At 36.8% G+C, this 20,533-nt stretch overlaps 1 protein-coding gene across 4 annotated transcripts in view; it reads right to left on the minus strand.

The window, feature by feature from the left end:
• Positions 1-19,991, minus strand: part of CDK19 (cyclin dependent kinase 19) — a 187,550-nt gene extending 167,559 nt beyond the window's left edge. Inside the window, exons 1-2 of one of the 4 annotated variants that reach the window (XM_004461209.4) lie at positions 19,542-19,976; positions 9,938-10,001 (exon numbers count right to left, since the gene is read on the minus strand). In XM_004461209.4, the coding sequence (XP_004461266.1) occupies positions 9,938-10,001; positions 19,542-19,669 (192 nt within the window). In that variant the 5' untranslated portion in view covers positions 19,670-19,976. Of the gene's footprint in view, positions 1-9,937; positions 10,002-19,541 lie in introns of all 4 variants that reach the window. The other 3 variants (XM_023589589.2, XM_004461208.4, XM_023589590.3) reach the window with 3 other exon arrangements.
• Positions 19,992-20,533: the final 542 nt, after the last annotated feature.

Genomic DNA, 20,533 nt, shown 5'->3' on the forward strand with positions numbered 1-20,533 from the left:
GTGCTTCCAAGGATACTGTCAGGGAAAAGAACAAATAACCCACAGGATGAGAGAAAATATTTGCAAATCATGTATCAGATAAGGACTAGTACCCAGAATATATCAAGAATTCTTACAACTCAACAATCAGAAGACAACCCAATTGAAAAAATAAGCAAAGGATTTGAATAGACACTTCTCCAAAGAAGATATAAAAATAGCCAATAAGGACATGTAAAGGTGTTCAACATCGTTAGCCATTAGGGAAATGCAACTCAGAACCACAATGAGATACCACTCCATATCACTAGCACGGCTAAAATAAAAAAGGACATACAATGACAAATGTTGGTAGAATGTAGAGAAATTGGAAGCCTCATATATTGCAAGTGAGAATGTAGAATGGTACAGTCAGTATGAAAAACACTTTGCCAGTTCCTTAAAAGTTAAACACAGAATTATCATATGACCCAGCAATTTAACTCCTAAGTATACACTTAAGAGAAATTAAAGCATAGGTCCACATAAAAACTTGCACATGAATATTCATAGCAGCATTATTCATAACAGCCAAAGGTAGAAATAACCCCTATGTCCATCAACTGATGAGTGCAAAAACAAAATGTGGTATATCCATACAATGGGATATTTTGTCATAAAAAGGAATGAAACTTAAAAAAAAAAAAAAAAAGGAATGAAGTACTCACACATGTTATAATATGGATGAAAATGAAAACATTAAAAGTAAAAGAAGTCAAACAAAAAAGGCCATATATTGTACAATTCCAATTTATAAGAAGTGTCCAGGAAAGGCAAGTCCATAGACACAGAAAGCAGATTAGTGGTTGCCAGGGGATAGGAGAAGGAAGGAATGGAAAGTGACTACTAATGGTTACAAGGCTTCTTTTTGGGTGATGAAAATGTTCTAATATTACATAGAGGTTGTGAATACACAACTATGAATAAACTAAAAATTTTTTCAGAAAAGCCTTTGCCAAAAAGTTCCTAAATAAATATTTATCCTAAATAAATAATTTATCAGTCAATATCCTTATTATCTTAGTTTGTCAGGGCTGCTATGACAAATACCACAAACTGGTTGGCTTAAACAATAAAAAACAAAATCAAAGTCTCAACAGGCCATGTTTTCCTCAAAGTCAGTAGCATTCTGGTTCTGCCACAATTCTTGTTCCTTGGCTTGCATCTCTGCCTCCATCACATGGCAAGGTGCCCCATTCTCTGGCTTCTGATTGTTACTTCCATGTCCAATTTCTTTATAAGACTTCAGCCATATTGGATTAAGGCCTCGTCCCATGCACTTTGACCATGTCTTAACTAATAATATCTTCAAAGGACCTATTAACAAATGGGTTCACAACCACCACATTATAGGTCAGGACTTGACATGTCGTTTGAGGGGTATATGATTCAATCTGCCAAAAGAATCTAAATAAATACGTGACTAATGGTAAATGCAGTAATTTATCAGTCAGTACCCTAGAGAGTTTATAGAAAAAAGCATTCTGACCATTTATGATAATTAATTTGCCTTCATCAGTCTAGTCTCTCTTCACTAAAGATCACCATGGATGCTCCACAAACAATTCTCATTACTTTTATTTTTACAGTGTTGGAGTAGGAGTTAGGAAAACTATGTTTAATTATTCATGTACTTAATACCAATATATCGGGCACTGAAACACACTAGGTGATCTTAAGGAAGGTATTTAATATCTCTGAACTTCAATGTCCTCATTTTGAAGGGAAAGAATTTGAATCAGATAAAATGCCATGTAGTTCTAAAAGTTTATGTTTATATCACTCCAAGGACTTTGAGATTTTTTTAAGTTTTTAATTAAATTATGTAGATTCTTAAAATCTCCTACTTTTTAAAAAAAAATTTATGTATTTTTAAAAGATACATAGATCACATAAAATGTTACATTAAAAAATATAGGGAAGTGGATTTGGCTCAATTGATAGATATCCTCCTACCATATGGGAAGTCCAGGGTTCAAATCCAGGGTCTCCTGACCCATGTGGTGAGCTGGCCCACACATAGCGCTGAAGCGTGCAAAGGAGTGCCGTGCCACACAGGGGTGTCCCCAATGTAGGGGAGCCCCACACGGAAGGAGTATGCCCCGCAAGGAGAGCCACCCCACAAAAAAAGCGCAGCCTGCCCAGGAGTGGTGCTGCACACACAGAGAGCTGACACAGCAAGATGATGCAACAAAAAGAGACACAGATTCCCACTGCCACTAACAAGAATGCAAGCAGACACAGAACACCCAGTGAATGGACAGAGAGAGCAGACAATGGGGAGGGAGAAATAAATAAAAAATAAATCTTTAAATAAAAAACCTAACAGCAATCAGCAGAGGAACTGGTTAAACAAATAATAATACGACTTGGGAAACAGCTGTGGCTCAATCAATTGGGCTCTCCTCTACCATATGGGAGGCCCTGGGCTCATGTCCCAGAGCCTCCTTGTGAAGGCAAGCTGTCCTGTGCCTGCGGAGAGCTGACGACCCACACCCACAGAGAACTGACGGCTGGCTCAGCAAGATGACACAACAAAAGGAGACAAGCAGACAAGCAGAAGAACACACAGCAAATGGACACAGAGAGCAGACAGCAAGTAAGCCGCAAGGGGTGAGGGATAAATTTTTTAAAAATAAAAATAAAAAATAAATAATACAATTATAGAGTGAAATATAATCATTTTAAATGTTGTAGAATAGTAATTCTCTGGGGGAAGAAGGTCAAAAAGCATTCTTTTATACACACCCTTAAGAACAAATGGGAAGCGGATGTGGGGCTCAAGCTCCCACATGGGAGGCCCGGGGTTTGCTTCCAGTGCCTCCTAAAAAAAAACAACAAGAAAAAAAACAAAAAACCCAACTCAGGGAAGCCAATGTGGCTCAGTGGTTGAGTACCAGCTTCCCATATATGAGGTCCCAGGTTCAATCCCCAGTCTCAGTACCTCAAAAACAAAAATTAAAATTAAATGCAGAGGAGCAGGTATAGCTCAGTAGTTGAGTGCCTGCTCCCCATGTACAAGCTCCCAACTTCAAGCCCTGGTACCTCCTAAAAAATAAAATAAAAAATAAAACACACTCATCTTATCATTTCTTACCTAATTAAACAATGAAGAACACTATTTTTTAAAAAAGAATAAATGCATATAATTATTATATTCTTGATAGAAGAACAGCATATGTGAATGATGCATAGATTTTCTTTTAGGAAGGATAGAAAACCACTGCTGGAAAGGAACATTTAATGACTTTTAGAGTCACTTTCAGGTATAGAATGAAGTAAACAGCTCTAATTCCTATCAGGATAAGACAGAAATCGTTTTTTACCAATCAAATTGATAAAGAATTTTCAATACAACTGAGGTTGAGATAAAAGAGATACTTGTATATATTGTTAGTGGTGGTGAAAGAATCTACATGTGAAAAGCAATTAGGAAAATACATTAAGAGCCTCAAAATAACTAATATCCTTTGACACAGTAAATCTATTATAAGACTCCTATAAGGAAATAATCAGATAAGAATATCAGGTACAATGTTATTTATATTATCAAAACAGTGCAAAGAACGTAAATATTCAGCAATTAGATAGGGTTAACTAAAGCACTGTTTAGTCGTGATGGAAGAGTATAGATATCCATTAGAAATCAAGTTTTCAAAGGAAATTTAATAATGTGGATAAACATTTATCATATCATAAGTCAGAGGATCCCAAGTCCTTTACATTACCCTTGGTATGTAGGACAGTTTGATATTATTTATGAATTCTAAAAAGATATATTGATTTTGTTTGTAAACTGATCTGTTCCTCTGGGCATTATACCTCTTTGAATGTATTAAATTCAGAGGTATCACTTTTACTTTATTAAAGTTAGGGCTTTGATTCAACTATGTCATTAGGGTGTACAGGGTTGAGTTCCCACATCCTTGGCTGGCTGATAAAACAGACTCACACGGAAGTAGATACACAGAGAAGAACACAAAGAAGACAGATAGCCCATTAGATAAGGCAGAGGCCCCAAGAAGCCAAAGAGCTTGATAGTTTACAGCTGACCTTGTGAAGAGACTAGAGCAGCTGAGCCCAGAAAGAAACAAGCCCCGGGAGAGACAAGTCTTATGCCAGCCTACCGCTGAGATCCAAAGAAGCTGGGACCACAGAGCCTTAAGAGGAAGAAGGCAGGCTGAACCCTTGCACACATCACCCACCATATTGCTTCAACACGTGGCCAGTGACTCTCGGTGAGAAAGTAACCCTTATAGTACCCTGAATTGGACTCTTTAGGGCCTTATGGCTGTAACTTTCTACTCCAAATAAATACCCTTTATAAAAGCCAACAAAATTCTGGTACTTTGCATCAGCATCCCTTTGGCTGACTAATACAGTATGACAAAACTTTTTCATAGCACCTCTAAGCCAAAAGAAATACCTAAGAGGTCCAAGCAACTTAGTATTTCTATCCAAACAATGTAGTAGCCATTTAAAAAATAAAATACATATAAATTGAAATAAGAAATATTTTTGTTTCATTCTTAAATAACCACAATTACTTACTAAGGAGATATGTGAAGCACTGTAAAACTTATAAAGTCTTGGAGTCAAATTAAACACTGCCACTCTCATTTCCTGGTCAGTATTGATTTTTTGCATAGTACTTGGGCTTTATTAAAGCAACCCCAGGAAGGCAGCTGTGGCTCAAGCAATAGAGTTCCCATTTACCCAGGTTCAATCCCTGGGACCTCCTGGTAACAAAAAAAAAAAAAAAAAAAAGAAAAAAGGCATCCCAGACGTACAGAGTGAGACGCAGGCCTCCGCACAGAGAAGGGATGCACCAAAAACAAGACAATGATGCAACCAGACAGATGAAAAAAAAAGCAACCCCAAAAACCCAGTCTTTCAAAAATATAAAAACATCAAAAGAAATGTAGACTACTGGAACTACAGACTATCTCAAGCTAGCTAACAGTTCTGACAGATGTCTAGTTTCGATTCATTTCTCTCAAAAATTTAAAATACCCTACAGTGTACCCTATGAATTCACTGCAGTGCCCAGGACACCTAAATACACAGTTACACAGTTTGGTAACCATGTTCTTAAGTGAAAACAGCATTAGTCATAACCAATTATAGAGAACAGTCTCAATTTTGTTTAAAAATTAACTCAACAGCAAAAAGAAAAGGAAGCTAATTTTAAAATGGGTGAAGGACTTCAATAAACATTTCTCAAAAGAAGATATACTAGCAAATCAAAAGATGCTCAACATCATTAGTCATCAGAAAAGTGCAAATCAAAACACAATTAAGAGGGAGCAGATGTGGCTCAAGCAGTTGAGCTCTCCCCTCTCACATGGGATGTCCTAGGTTCAGTTCCCAGTGCCTCCAATAAAAAAATAAATAAAACAAAAAAATAACAAGGGGAAAAAAAAACAAAACAACTCAGGGACACCAATAGGGCTCAGGGTTTGAGCCCTGGCTTCCCACATGAGATCCCGGGTCCAATCCCCAGCTGTATGTATGTATGTATGTTAAATAAATAAGATATAACTTCATACCCACTAAGATGGCCGTGGGGGCAAAAACAGAAAATAACAAGTGCTGGTAAGGATGTGGAACAAGTAGAATCCTGGTACACTGTAGGTAGGAATGTAAAATATTATAGCCACTGTATAACAGAGTTTGATAGTTCCTCAGAAAGCTAAGGACAGAAGTACCCTAGGACCTGGCAATTCCACTACTAGGAATATATACCCAAAAGAATTGAAACAGGGTCTCAAACAGGTATTTGCACATGGATATTCATAGTGGCATTATTCAAAGTTGCAAAAGGTTCAAGCAATCCAAGTGTCCATCAATGAAAGAATGAATAAACAAAAGTGGAATAAATATAAAGGGAATATGATTCAGTCATAAAAAGGAATAAAGTTGTGACATAATCTATAACATGCATGAACCTTGAAGACTCCGTGTTGAATAAAATAAGCCAGACACAGGACCAATATTACATACTCCTAATTTTATTAAATAATTAGAATATGCAAAATCATAGCCAGAAATTTGAATACATGTTTTCAGGGGCCAGGGTGGGGCTGGGGAATGGGGAATTAACACTTAATGGGACTAGAGCTCTGCTTGGGGTGATGGAAGTTTTGGTAATGGATAGTGATGATGGTAGCACAACCTCATGAATGCAATTCACACCACTGAATTGTATACTTTAAAGAGGTTAAAATGGGAAATTTTAGGTTGTACATATAACAGAAGGAAAAAAACAAGAAAACTATACAATGCAAAGAATGAACCCTAATAACATAATTATAATTCATCAATTTTAATAAAGGCACCATATTAGTGTAAAATATTAATAGGGAAAACTGTATATGTGAGATGTGGGGTATATGGGAACTCTGTACTTTCCACATTATACTTCTGTAAACCAATAACTGCTCTAATTAAAAAGTAAAATAAAAACAAAATAATAATAAAACAGCTCTAATGTGGGGGGAAATAAAAGAATGATGACATAATACATGCCACAACATGGATGAACCATGAAGACATTATGATAAGTGAAAGAAGCCAGATACAAAAAAACACATATTATATGATTCCATTCAAATGAAATGCCCAGAATAGGCAAATAGGACATTGAGACAGAAAGTAGATTACTGTTTGCAAGGGGCTAGAGGGAAAGGAAAATGGGGAGTGGATGCTTAATGGATATGGGGCTTCCTTTGGGGTGATGAAATGTTCTGGTACAAGATAGTGGTGATTGTTGTACAACATTGTGAATACACTAAAACCCACTGAATTTTTTATTTTAAAAAGGCGAATTTTATGTTAGGTGAATTTTACCTCAATTAAAATATCTACATTATTATGAATAAATAACCTATAGGGAAAAAAATAAGAAGAAAACATTCCAAAGTATTATCAATCTGGGTGGTCAGGTGATGTATGTTTTCTTCTTTATCGTTCTATAATATAATTCCTAAATTTTCTTTAAGAGATACATGGTTTTCATAATAAAATAAAAACTTTATTTTTTAAAACAAGATTTTTGCTTTTTCTCCAATAATAAAAGTTATACATATTTTACATTTTATGTTTTCGTTTTTTAAAATCAGTAATATGCACATAGTTAAATATTTTTTTCAAACAATACAAAAGGACACAGTTGAAGAAAAATATTCTCAATTCAGATTTCCTCCCCATAGACAGTCATTATTAGCAATCTGCTGTAAATGCTTCCAAGTTTTTGAGGGCAGAGATCATATCTCATTTATCTTGTATCTTCATCACCTATAGCAAAAATACTTGGCTCATGTAAGGAACCAAGTGATAAAGTGTAAAGGATAGATAGGTAAATGGAAGACAGATGGAAAAAGATAACAGAAAGATAAAAGATAGATGGAGGATAGATGGATGAATGGAAATTTGGATAGAGGAATAGACAAATGGACAGACTGATGGATTAATATGTAGATAATGGATCTTACTGTGATATAACAGTGCTAGCCTTTACTAATTTACCTTTTAAAAGACCCTTTCTGCTACTTTATCCCCATCCTCCTTCATACCATTATATCTGTCTGTCATTTTTGGCCTCTGTTGACCTCTTGTTAGTAGTTTTGAAAGTTAAATTACATATATTTAATTGGACATAAATGCACCAGTCTTTACTTATCTGAGGGAAATCTGAACTAGAGATTTGTTTCAATCCTTTCAACTATATTATAAACACAAGGGCCTCAAATTTGCAGCTAGGACAGTGCTAGATACAAATTAGAATTCATTAAATTAGATTATAATTCTCTACATTTGAATAAATAACTATAATTTCTCTATAAGTGAAAATAGAAAAATGTTTCAATTGTCTTGGTCTAGCACTCAGATTGTAAGATAAACACTACAAAGTAAAAGTTAAAAACAGTACATGGTGCATTAAAAAAATTACTGAAGAATTGCTTATAATGGCAAAACACTATATACAACCTAAATACTAATGAGCAATTTACATTATTAAACCAATAAGCGTCTTTTTTTTTTTTTTAACCAATACCCTTTTGATCCCAATCAGACTACTGAATTCAAGACTAAAGAATGGCAACCCAGTTGAAGACCAAACTGGTAATCTAGAAGATTAAAGTAATCCCAGAATGTAAGAGAGGGGGGAAAAAAGAAAATTTTGAGAAGGAATTTAAGAGGTATAGGAAATAGAGCCTAAAAGGTCAACATTTGCTAAACAGGATAATTTAACAAGAGACAACAGAGAAGTAAACGAGGGAAAAGTGAAGATAATCAAAATAAAAATGGGAAACAAAAACTGCCCTAAACATAAGCCAAAAACAAAAGGACCAAAGTATAAGGGAGTGAAGGACAGATAGGTCTGAAGCTAAATAAAGCTACTAAATACCACTTTTGAAGTTCGAACTATTTGCAAGATTACCTATTCAAATAAATAAATTTTAAAGGACCCAGGAAATAAAACCAGATGAATTTTATTTAAAAGGACCTATATTTCCTTGACACACTCTGGTAAAACTTTAGAATGCATGGATAAAGTGAAAAATCCTATGAGATTTCAGGGAGGTAAAAGATAAGTTTCTAACAAAGAAACTTCCCATGAACAGCAAGAGATGCTGGAAGACATGAAGCAATAGCTTTGGTTTTGAGAAAAACTCATTTTTAATATGTATTTCTATAATCATCCAAATTATCAATCAAGTAGGAAGGCAAAATATACCATCAGATATATAAGAACAAAGAAATCTACAAATCCTGTATGAAAAAGCTACTCAGAGAGGTCCTCAAGTAAACAAACAAACAAAAGAATCCGAGAAAAACACACATGGGATATAAAACAAAACTGTTAACTATGACCCAGAAGACTAGCAGAAGGAGCAAATATAAATGACCCAATTAGGACTTAATATCTAGAACATTCAGTTTCAAGCAGCATTCTCCAAGCATCCAACCTATTTGGTCAGCAGGAAATACATTTTCATAATAATATTTTAATGCTCTTGAATAGTTTTCAATGTTCACTTTTCAGAATTAACTCGTGGACAAAAGGCATGGAATAAATCAGGATGCTGTAAAAATACCACTTTAAAAATCAAGAGATAGAGGAAAAGAGTAGAAAAAGAAGTATCACCTTCCTTAACCTTAATATCAGGAAGATCACAAAAATCTAAATTGATAAATCAAAAAAAATAAATGTAGGTTTATAATTTAAAGTCATAAAAATAGTCACCAAAAAAATTTAAAAAGGAAAAACAGGAGAGTGAGATTTCACAAAATTGCTCAGCTGTTATAAAGGAAAGGCAACAGAAACGGCCTAAAGTTAATGCATTAGGAAACAGAATTATATGTATATTAGGTAAAGTTTAACGGTAAGCATCAGAAAAACTTAAAGCAGAAACAGCACTGTTTATCTCTGAGAGAAGCAGTTGGCAAAGAGGTGGACAATAAGGAAACAAGGAAGGCTTTTACTTTTCATTTTACATAAAACTATACTGTGGGAATTTTTTAGTCAGGTGCAACTATTCATAATTCTTAATAGAATAAAAAACAAAAACATTTTCACTTTGATAAAATTATACTACAAAGGTCAACAGTTTGCTAATTTTCTAAGTAATGATCAAATAATTTTTCAAAACAAGTAAAAAAATTTTAATTTGCACATAATCCAAACATGCAGTATTTAACCAATGTCTGTCGCTCTTTAAATGCAATTATAATAATTACATTACATTATGAAAGGGGGAGGGAAAAAGTAAGCTTATACACCCAACACACTTTGTGCTTCAAACTGTGATTGGCACCTTTATGGATATACCTACTTAACAATCATAATGAAAATGATACTTTCCCACAGGTAAGGCAAAAGTTTTACCTCATTTTTCAACAGCCTTGGACTTACCTTTCTGGCCAAATGTAAATATCTACAAAACCTGCAATACGGTTTGCCATGGCTGGATTTTGATCTGTGGTCACAGAACAAAACAAAGTTAGCTGGCCTGCTTGCTAATTAAATCCATTCCCTAATCATATACAGTTTAGCAACTGAGATCAACTAGGAAGCCTCACTGAAAAAAAAAAGTTTTTCAGTAGCCAATACTATACAATAGGTTTAAAGTCTCTAGAGTTTTTTTCTTTAGCAAAACTTAGGAAAAAAATATTTTATAAGGACACCAACTATTTGAGGACTTTACAGGTTTTTATTTCTCTGTGATCTGTCAGTCACTTTGGGATAAGAATTCAAATCCTCAATTAAAAACTACCGCTACACACTTGTATCCTGAATTATATCCTGTTATCTCTCTTGAGACTTTCTTTTATCCTGCATGATGCATGCTCAAAACCACTCTTACAGGAAGTGTTTTGATTAGCTATTTATAAATAGACAAAAATCTTTAAATAGCTTTGTCCACTACTTCTTTATGATTCTAGACCTAAAAAAATAAACCAACCTATTTTAAAGGAATAGCTAATTCAGTAATTCAAAATATAAAATTGCTCTCTTGAAAAAAAAGTTTCCTATCCCTTTGTTTTGGAACCCAAAGGTCACATTAATATTATAGTCATAACATCACAAGACAAACAATTTGACCTTTAAAAACACACTTGCCAAATACTCTTATTCTAATAGTTTACCACAAAGAAAATTATCAAATTGTAATGTACTGCCTTAAAGTCTTGAGATCTAACCCTCCCTGCACTACTTGAACATTTTTCAAAACAAATACACAATTCATCAGATTAATTCATCTAGCATACCCAGTTCAGAAATATAGTACACCAAAAGTGAAAATACTTAATTCATCAGTATTGACATCTATATTTAAAAACCTTACCACCGATCTACTTCTATCCTTTGTTAGTCTCAGAGATATGCCTTTCCCATGTTGCTAAAACAGTAACCCACTCTTATAGTGAATGGTTTAGAACTCATTTTTATGTATTAGCGATTAATTTTTAAATCTTTAACATTTTTCTTCCTTATTCTTAGTCCTTCTATCCTCAGTCTTTAGGGATTTATGTCTTGTACATAACCAAATAAGGAAATCATTTCAAGCCATTCCTTCCAAAGGTAAGCAGCTTCTAAATTTTCAACTTAGAACAGATTAATATGCACAAAATGCTGTACGCATTAGGATACTAATTCCAGTGTTAATACTAGCAAAAAACTGGAGACCATCTAAATGTCCATCAAGAGGGATGATTAAATAAGTGATATAAATATAACAAAATACAATGAACTATTCAAAAGAACCAGACATCTCTGTACCGAAGATATATAATGATTTTCAAGTTATATTTAAGGTCAAAAAATACAAAGAATTTGTATAGTACATTATCATTTGTCTTTAATTATATACATATACACACACAAAAAAAAAAAAATCCCAAGAAAATCTCTCTATATAAGGTCACCCAAGAACCACTGCTCTAGAGTAAGGAAAAGGGTGGCTAGGGAACTAAAGGGAGATTTATTTTACATTATATGTTCACTTCTGGTGGGGGGGGGGAAAGAAAGCATGCATTACTAAAATTACTAAAAACATACTTTTATTTTTACAAAATACACCTTTGAAAAAGTAATCAGCCTTGATTCCATTCACAAGTTGATAGTTTCTTGTAAGAAATGGTTTGCTTTTATCAAACTATTTCAGTCTCAAATTTTTTCCAATAACTTGAAAGAAAAGCCAAGAAATTTCCTATTTCTTTTGTCCACACCCTCATTTTTACATTTTTATTAAAAGGTCACTTCATGAATTAGAGAATTATAAATGTGTTCCTAAGTCACCCCTTCCGAAGATCATAAACCTGAACAGTTTAATATAATAGCCACTAGCTAAGAATTTAAATTAAACCCTTAAAGGTATAATTTCTCAGTCATACAAATCACATTCCAAGTGCTCAGTACAGAACATTTCTATCATCACAGAAAGTTCTATTGGACATCACTGCTCTAGACCAGGAATCCCCAAACTATAGCCTACGGGTCACATCCAGCACATTACCTGTTTCTGTCAAAAAGTTCCATTGGAACCCATCATGCTCATTCATATTCATTTATATATTGTCCACAGCTGCTTTGGTAGCAGAACTGAGTAAATGCAACAAAGACAGTATGGACACAAAGCTAAAATACTACTGCCTCTTTACAGAAAAAGGCAGCCAACCCCTGCACTAGACAAATTTCATTGAAAAGAATATCATTTCCCTTGGACCTCAAAAATAAAGTTTTTGAATGTATGCATCACAGAAATGAAGAACCAATTAAACACAAAAGAATGTCTCCTTGATTTACTAAGTGCTAAAGATATTTAAATATTTAACATAAATACATAACTTGGAAAAAATATCTTCCTGAAATGTTTGAATACTGACATTTTCTAAGCATCTTGTGAAATAGCCAGCAAAAAAAACACTGAAAACAGATTACTACAGTCTAGCAATTCTAAGAGCTGGCCTGAGGAAAAAAAATATGCTTACTGATTCAAAATAATGTGTGTTCCTTACCAATATCTATTAAAAGAAATTTATTGATCACCTTGAAAAACAGCAAATAATTTGTTAGAAAAATACACTCGATCTACTTAGTGCTATAAAACCACCTATCTCAGGGTTCCAAAAACAATTACTGAAGGCATTGCTTTTTAAGAAAAGTAAATAAATTTGTTTTAAAAAGGATATTACGTGATAATCTTCATCAACACAGAAAAGGCATTTGACAAAATCCAGCATATCCTTTTTTGATAAAAAACATTGGAAAAAATAGGAATAGAAAGAAAATTCCTCAATATGAGAAAAGGCATATATGAAAAACTCATGGCCAACATATTACTCAATGCGGAACAGTTGAAAGCTTTCCCTCTAAGATTGGGAACAAGACAAGGATGCCCACTGTCAGCACTGTTATTCAATATTATACTAGAAATTCTAGCTAGGGCAATTTGACAAGAAAAAAAAAATTAAAGGTATCCAAATAGGAAAAGAATAAGTATAACTCTCACTGTTTACAGATGACATAATCCTGTACTTAGAAAATTCTGAAGTACCCACGACAAAGCTACTTGAGCAAGTAAATGCATTCAACAAAGTGGCAGGAAACAAGATCAACATACAAAAATCAGTAATGTTTTTGTACACTAGCACTGCACAATCTGAGGAGGAAATCAGGAGGGAAATTCCATTTTCAGTAGCAACAAAAAGACTCAAATACCTAGGAATTAATTTAACCAAAGAAGTACAGGACCTAGAGTGCAGAAAACTACAAAACAACGCTACTAAAAGAAATTTAAGAAGACCAAAACAAATGGAAAGACATTCTGTGTTCATGGACTGAAAGAATAAATATCAAGAAGATGTCAATCTTACCCAAACTGATTTATAGATTCTATAAAATACTAAACAAAATCACAACAGCTTACTTCACAGAATTAGAAAAGGCAATACCAAATTCACTCGGAAGGGAAAGTGCACCAGAATAGCCAAAAGCATTCTAAAAAGGAAGATTGACAAGGGGAATTTCACTGCCTGACCCTGAAACATATTACAAAGCTACCACAATCAAAACAGCATGATACTGGCATAAAGATAGACACATCCATCAGTGAAATAGAATTGAGAACCCAAAAATAAATCCTCACCTATACAGTCAACTGGTTTTTGACAAAGCTACCAAGTTAATATTAATGGGATAAAATAGTTCCTTCAGCAAATGATGCTGGGACAATTGGATACCTATAACCAAAAGAATGAAAGAGGACACCTATCTCATTCCCTATACTAGAATCAACTCAAAATGGATCAAAGACCTAAATATAAAAGCCAGGACCATAAAACTACTTGAAAAAAATGTAGGGAAATACCTTCAAGACCTGCAGAAGGTGGTGATTTCTTGGACCTTACACCCAAAGCACATTCGACAAAAGAAAAAATAGATAAATGGGACCTCCTCAAAAGTAAACACTTTTGTACCTCACAGGACTTTGTCAGAAGGGTAAAAAGGCAGCCAACTCAATGGGAGAAAATATTTGGAAATCACATATCTGATAAGGTTTAATATCCAGGATACATAAAGAGATGTTACAACTCAACAATAAAAAGACGAACAACCCAATTTGAAAATGGGCAAAAGACTTGAATCGACATTTATTCAAAGAAGAAATACAAATGGCAAAAAAACACAAAAAATGCTCAACATCACCAATGACTAAGGAAATGCTAATCAAAACTACAATGATATATCCTTTCACACCTATCAGAATGGTCCCTATTAAAAAGATAGAGAACTACAAGTGTTGGAGAAGATGTGGAAAGATAGGAAGACAATTTATTCTCTGTTAGTGGGAATGCCGAATGGTACAGCCACTGTGAAGACTATTTGGCAGTTCCTAATGAAGTTGAATATAGACTTGCCACATGAACCTGAAATACTACTATTGGGTATATACCCAGAAGAACTGAGATTAGTGACACCAACAAACATGTGTACAAAGCGGCATTTTTCATGAATGCCAAAAGCTGGAAACAACCCAGGTGTCCATCAACCGATGAATGATAAACTGTGAAATATTATGCACAATGAAATATTATGCAGCTATAAGAAGGAATGAAATCATAAAGCATATGACAACATGGGATGAACCTGGAGGACATTATGTTTAGCAAAGCAAGCAAGACACAAAAGGATAAATCCTTTACGATTGCATTATGAACCAAATATATTGTGTAACATTGTATGATTTAAAAAAAAGTATTATGTATGTATCCAGTACATTTGAGGAATGTCTTTATTCAACTTTTTTTTAAATTTGCTTATATTTTCAATTATTAAATGTACAAAATAAAGTTTAAAAAAAGAGGATGTTATCTGCTTCTAAGACCAATGAAAAATGTTCACTAATTAGGGTGTTTCTGTTGTTCTAATTTTTATTTAACCAAATCGTCAATGTACTTTATATGCCCAACCCTGCAATGTGCTGGAGACAGATAAAAAGGAAGATTTTTGGAACTAATAGTTTACAGAGCATATTAACAGCACACAAGGAATATTACACACATATGACCAAATATGGGTAAAACCACAACTGATGGGCAAACTGAGTGAAGGCGGCTTCTAGGAAATAAACTATTTGAATTAGTTTATTTGCATTAATGTGAGCAGGAGTTTGCCAGTTTTGTGAGTATGAGAGAGAGAGTGGTGAGACAAGGCCAATCTAGTTTAAATGAAATGAGATAGTGGCAGGGTGAGGACATTCTAGTTTAAATGTCAAAGAAAATAAGACATGAAGAGAACCTGGCAAGTTCTAGAAAATATGAGTTCAATACTATGAAAACATATGGGATGTAAGCACTTACTGGAAAAAAAGGAGGGAGCTGGTGGCAGATGTAAAGGCTGGAAAGACTTTAGGATCAGAATATGCATGGCTTATTCTGTCAGACTAAGGAGTTAAGATTGGACCTAATTCTGTATACCACAGAGAATATAGTTTTCCAAGAGACAGGACATGAGTGATTGTATTTTGTAGGAAAATGACATTGGCAGCAACTTCGATCCTGTACTATAGTGAGGAATGACTAATGGCAGAGACCAATTATGCTACTGTGTAAATCAGAGATGATGGCTGAAAGTAGTGACAATGGGCTTAAAGAAAACCAGATGAAGAGCAGCAGCTACATATGGTAGAATTTACATGCCTGCATTCCCACTTTATTTAAATGTTCCTCATATGTGATATTTTCCCTTTTCCATTTTTCATAATTTCAGTACATATGTATGTTTTGCAAGGAAAAAGTTAATACAATAAGATTATCAAGAATGCAGGTAACGCAGCCTTTTGATTTGGTATTAGGATAGAAAACAGTAGGAAATCTATACATTCCTAGTCAAGAGATCTGGATTACAGGCTTAGTCTTTGCTGTGAGACTTTGGCCATGTCAATTAACCTCTCAAAGCTCTGGTTTTTTCATCTGTAAATTGAGGAAGTTGAACTAGATAATCTAAAATTCTTTAAAGTTCCAAAATGCTTTGATCATACTGATACATCTTTAATCATCCAGACATCTCTAATAAAAATGCAAATGTAACAATCTTAACTACCAATGAAATGTGAAAATCCATCAAGTACAGGCTGGCACTTATTGTACTTATTTACCTATGTGTACCTACATGTAACTACATTTGTGAAAATTTCAAGATATATATTAAAATATGTAGTCAAAACTACTCATCTGAAACCCTGAGGCAAAACTGAAACTCTGTAAGATGTCTCATGTCAGCACATTTCATTTTTAGTCACTAAGTATCTTTCAAAATCACATATCCAAGAGGGAGCATTATTTTATTGGAGCCATTCAAAAGACTAAACAAATACCTGCAATTTTGAACTGTAGTAGTACTGTTGGATAAAACAGATTTCAGACATAACACTATCCTATGGAATCACCGTTTGTCTGAACCTCTTATTGACAAAAGAACTTTCTAACAATACTGTTATCAAAACAAAGTGTTTCCAACATGAAAAATATGGTCTTGAGATTTATAACAATGAACTGTGTGTGCGTTTTTACTAATTTTGAAAGAAAAGTTTTACAAATTCTTGTTCATACTAAAAAACTCTAGAAATATTCTAAACTTGTTTCTCTTCAAAAATAAGTTTAAGCCTGATTTTTAAAACAAGATATTTGGATCAAAAGACTCTCTCTTTTCAAAAAAGAAAAAACAACAGGGGAGGGAGGTGGAACAAATAACAATTTTATTAAAGTTGAAAAACCCAAATCTTAGCTTTGCATTTTCAGTCTAAGTTACAAATGCGAAGCATAATTAATATAACTTAAATCAGCATAGCCTAAAATAAAGTCATATTTTAAGAATAATATTTCAAGATTTTGTGAACTGTAGTATTAAACTTTGTACAGAGGCTTTCTAATGATATTTTCTATTACTTCTTTCAGTGATTCTTCTAAAGACCAAACAACTTTTTATTACATAATACATTATATACAACAGAATATTTTCTCTTTAACATACTCATGGATTTCTGTTTCCAAAAGTAGCATTATGAATTTTTCTGAATCAACCGAAATAAAATCTGGAAACACCTTACTCGGGGTATAAAATTCTTTACTCTGCAAATCTACATCAGTTTAGAACAATCACTAATAACTTTTCGTTCTTTCAAATCACTGATGTCATAAAACTAATAAAACATAAAACTAATCCCCCTACCACCCCTCAAGAGATGTGTGTGTACTGTAAAGCCTCAAATCTCAACCAAACTCAATGCAAGAAAAAAAAAAACTTACTATGGTTCATCTAAAATACAATAGTTATTTAAGCTAATGCTTCTAGAGTCTAAGAGTTTTTTTAAAAGCATGTTTTGAAGATACACAAACTGACCTGCTGTAATGAAACCATCTTACTCTCCTAAAGCAGCTGTATTATTTCTAATTAAATAAATTTCACTCAAGAAGGAAAGTGTATTTGAATCAAGAACTTTATTAAAGGGGAAAATATTCAAAAAGAACAAATAGAAGCTGGAATTAAATTATCTAGTTTTTTTGTTGTTTTAAGTCTCTGCTATTCAGATACAATTCTGAAGCAAATTTTTAACTTTTCTCAAAAGTTGTCTGATAAAAGGAAGCTAATGATAAAAATCAAAATACATTTTAAAACTCTAGATCAAGTATATTATAAACAGAGCGTGGGTATGAAAAGAACCACTTTTTGATTTCTTTTGTAACACCAATGTCTAAACAAAAAAACTTGATGGGCTTTCCCCAAATATATCCGATAAGACTCCCTCCAGAACACCAGTATAATAAGCAGAGTGGATATTCCAAAAAACAAAATACAAGTTAATTATAATGCCTCACATCCTATGACAGTTATTCAGGAATACTTGGTAATTAACTGAGAAATGTTTCCAAAAAGTGAGTAGGATGGGGCCTGTTCAGATATGAGAAAAAAATATATGTACAATAGTAACAATCCTTTACACTTGTATAGTGCTTTATACTTTCCAACATACTTTCACAGAAAGCACTTTCTCAGATTTTTATACGGAGAATCATAATACTTGACACCAATAACAAACCTATACGGGGTGTCGGGGACTCGGTGCAAATATCTCCAATACTTTATGATAAAAAAAAATTATAAAGTTGTGTTCGTGTACGCGCGCGAGCACACACTTCCTACTTTGGTCCTAGCGTTCATAAATCAACCATATCAAATTACAAAAGAGTGCGCAGAAAGATAAGCAGCACTTCAAATCTTACTAATGTCTGCACGCCTGGTTTATTTAGAAATGTTCAGCTACTATCCTATAAACTCTCCTCCCTATAGTTTGACTGTAGCGTCTCAGCGCGCCAGACACATCTTCCTCGGCTCCCTAACCTGAGGGGAGGGGGATTTCCGCCAGGATTGGACGTGTGGTGACGACTGGTTTAAACCTACACTTCGCAGGCGGGGAGCTGGTTCCGCCTGTCCTGCAGTATCAGCTCGTCTGCCCTCCTGGACGGAAGGACAGGCGTTCTCAACAGATAGCTCAGCTTGTCTTCTCAAGGGAATATTCGGTCGGGGTTCCTACTGTTCTCCCTCAACTCTCAAGAAAACAAAGGTTCAGGACCAGCTCTGTGTCGCTTCGTGGTTTTTTTCTTAATATTCGAGGTACCCCGTAAGCCCCAGCAGTTGGCAAAGGAGGGAGTGGAGAACACAAGAATGGGGGGGGGGGGGGGGGGGGGGGAAGGGGAGGGAACGGATGCCAGAGAATCTGGACGAACTCTCAAGTTCTCGCCGGCAAAACGCGATTAGTCTCTCCTGAGGTCCCACGTTCGAAGGGAGGTGAACTCAAAATTGTTTTTGAGAATACGAAATCGGAGGCGGATGAGGAGGGGTCGAGAAGTCATAGGGTACGCGACCGGGTCGGGGAGGGCTGCGCTGAAGGGCCAACTCGGGCTAGCTGGCCCCAGGGGCGCAGGTCGTGGCCGGGGTGGCGATGCCCGTCGTGTCAGACGCCAGAGGCTTGCGGGAACCCCGGTGCTCGGCCGCCCGACGAGCTCCGCTGCGAGGTTTCAAACCGCCGCCCGCGGAAGGGACTCAGCCGATTGGAAGTTCAACAACGACCGTCACCGGCCCAGGGCCGGCGCGGCAACTCCGCGGCGGAGCTCTCCCCGCCCTCCGCATCTCCCCTAAGAGACCAGACCCCACAAACTCCACCTCCGGCCGCGCTTCCAACTCGAGTCCCGCCGCCGGCTCCACACACGCGGAGGGCGCCCTCCCCGACGGCCCCCGACAGGACTGCGCCGCGGGAGCTAGAGGGGCGCGACGGGGCCTCGCAGGAGGGTGCAATGAGGGAGCGTCCCTCAGAGTCCACTCTGGGAAGCTGCCCGGCGTCTACCTCCGCCGCACCCCTCGGCACGGCCCGCCTGGGCTCCGACCCACCCATCCCGCCCGGTCGCGGGCAGGGTGAGGACCCGGGCGAGACTATTTCCCCCGCCCCTGCTCTTACCCATCTTTCCGCCTCGCCTTGTAGACGTGCCCGTAGGTGCCGCGTCCCACTTTGCACCCTTCGTACTCAAACAAATCCTCCACCCGCTCCCGCTCCGCCGCCAGCTTCGCCTTGAAATCATAATCCATTGTCTGCTTCCCCCATAGAGGCACCGGGACGCGGGGGCCGCCGCCGCTCAGTCCCTCCTCCTCCTCCCCCCGCGACCGCCGCTCCACTTCTCCAACAGCCGCCTCTCGGGCGCGCGCGCACCGCCCGCCGCTTCGCGGTCCGCCTTCAGCAAGGGGCTCCTCGGCGGTCGCGGCTGCCACCTCCTCCGCCTCCTCCTCCTCCGCGGTGGCGGCAGCTCCCGCAGGCACCCCCAGTCCCGCCTCCCCCCTTCATTTCCTTGTTTTGGAACCTAGTGGGCCGCGCCGCGGCTTCCTCGAGCTCATTAACAAACCAGCCCGCCCACGCCGCGGTCGCTGAGGCTCCTGGGAAATGCAGTCCCGAAATCCTCATAAGTGACTGAGGTTTGACCGAAGAAAGAAATACAATTCCCAGGATGCCCCGGGCCTCCATAGCCTCGCCTCCATAAGGCACAAACGCCTGCGCACTCGGGGCCGCCCCTCCCCCTCAGGTAGCCCTGGCGTCCCGGTTATGTGAAGGTAGAGAGTTCAAAGTTGCAGTGTGCTTTCTGTGATTCTGGGGGAAACGGACCGAAAGAAGGCGCTTGTTCTGGTGGGAGAACCATACTCCACTATAATTGTCCCCGGGCGAAAAGGAGAGTGGAAAGTACCCTGCTCAGGAGTTTGCTCCCATTCCTTACGAAGCGAGAGTGTGGTTAGGACAGTTGTACTGCAGATTGTTTGTTTTCTATGGCAATTGGTCCGCCTGCTGCCCCGCCCCTGCCCAACCGCCCATTGGCGGAGACTAGGGAATGACGTCCTTGTTGGTGCGTGGGTATCCCCAGCTTTTGGCTTTTTTCCCGCCCGTGATTGGTAATTGGTTGTACT

Source organism: Dasypus novemcinctus, chromosome 11, assembly GCF_030445035.2.
Source record: "Dasypus novemcinctus isolate mDasNov1 chromosome 11, mDasNov1.1.hap2, whole genome shotgun sequence".
NCBI classification, from domain to species: domain Eukaryota; kingdom Metazoa; phylum Chordata; class Mammalia; order Cingulata; family Dasypodidae; genus Dasypus; species Dasypus novemcinctus.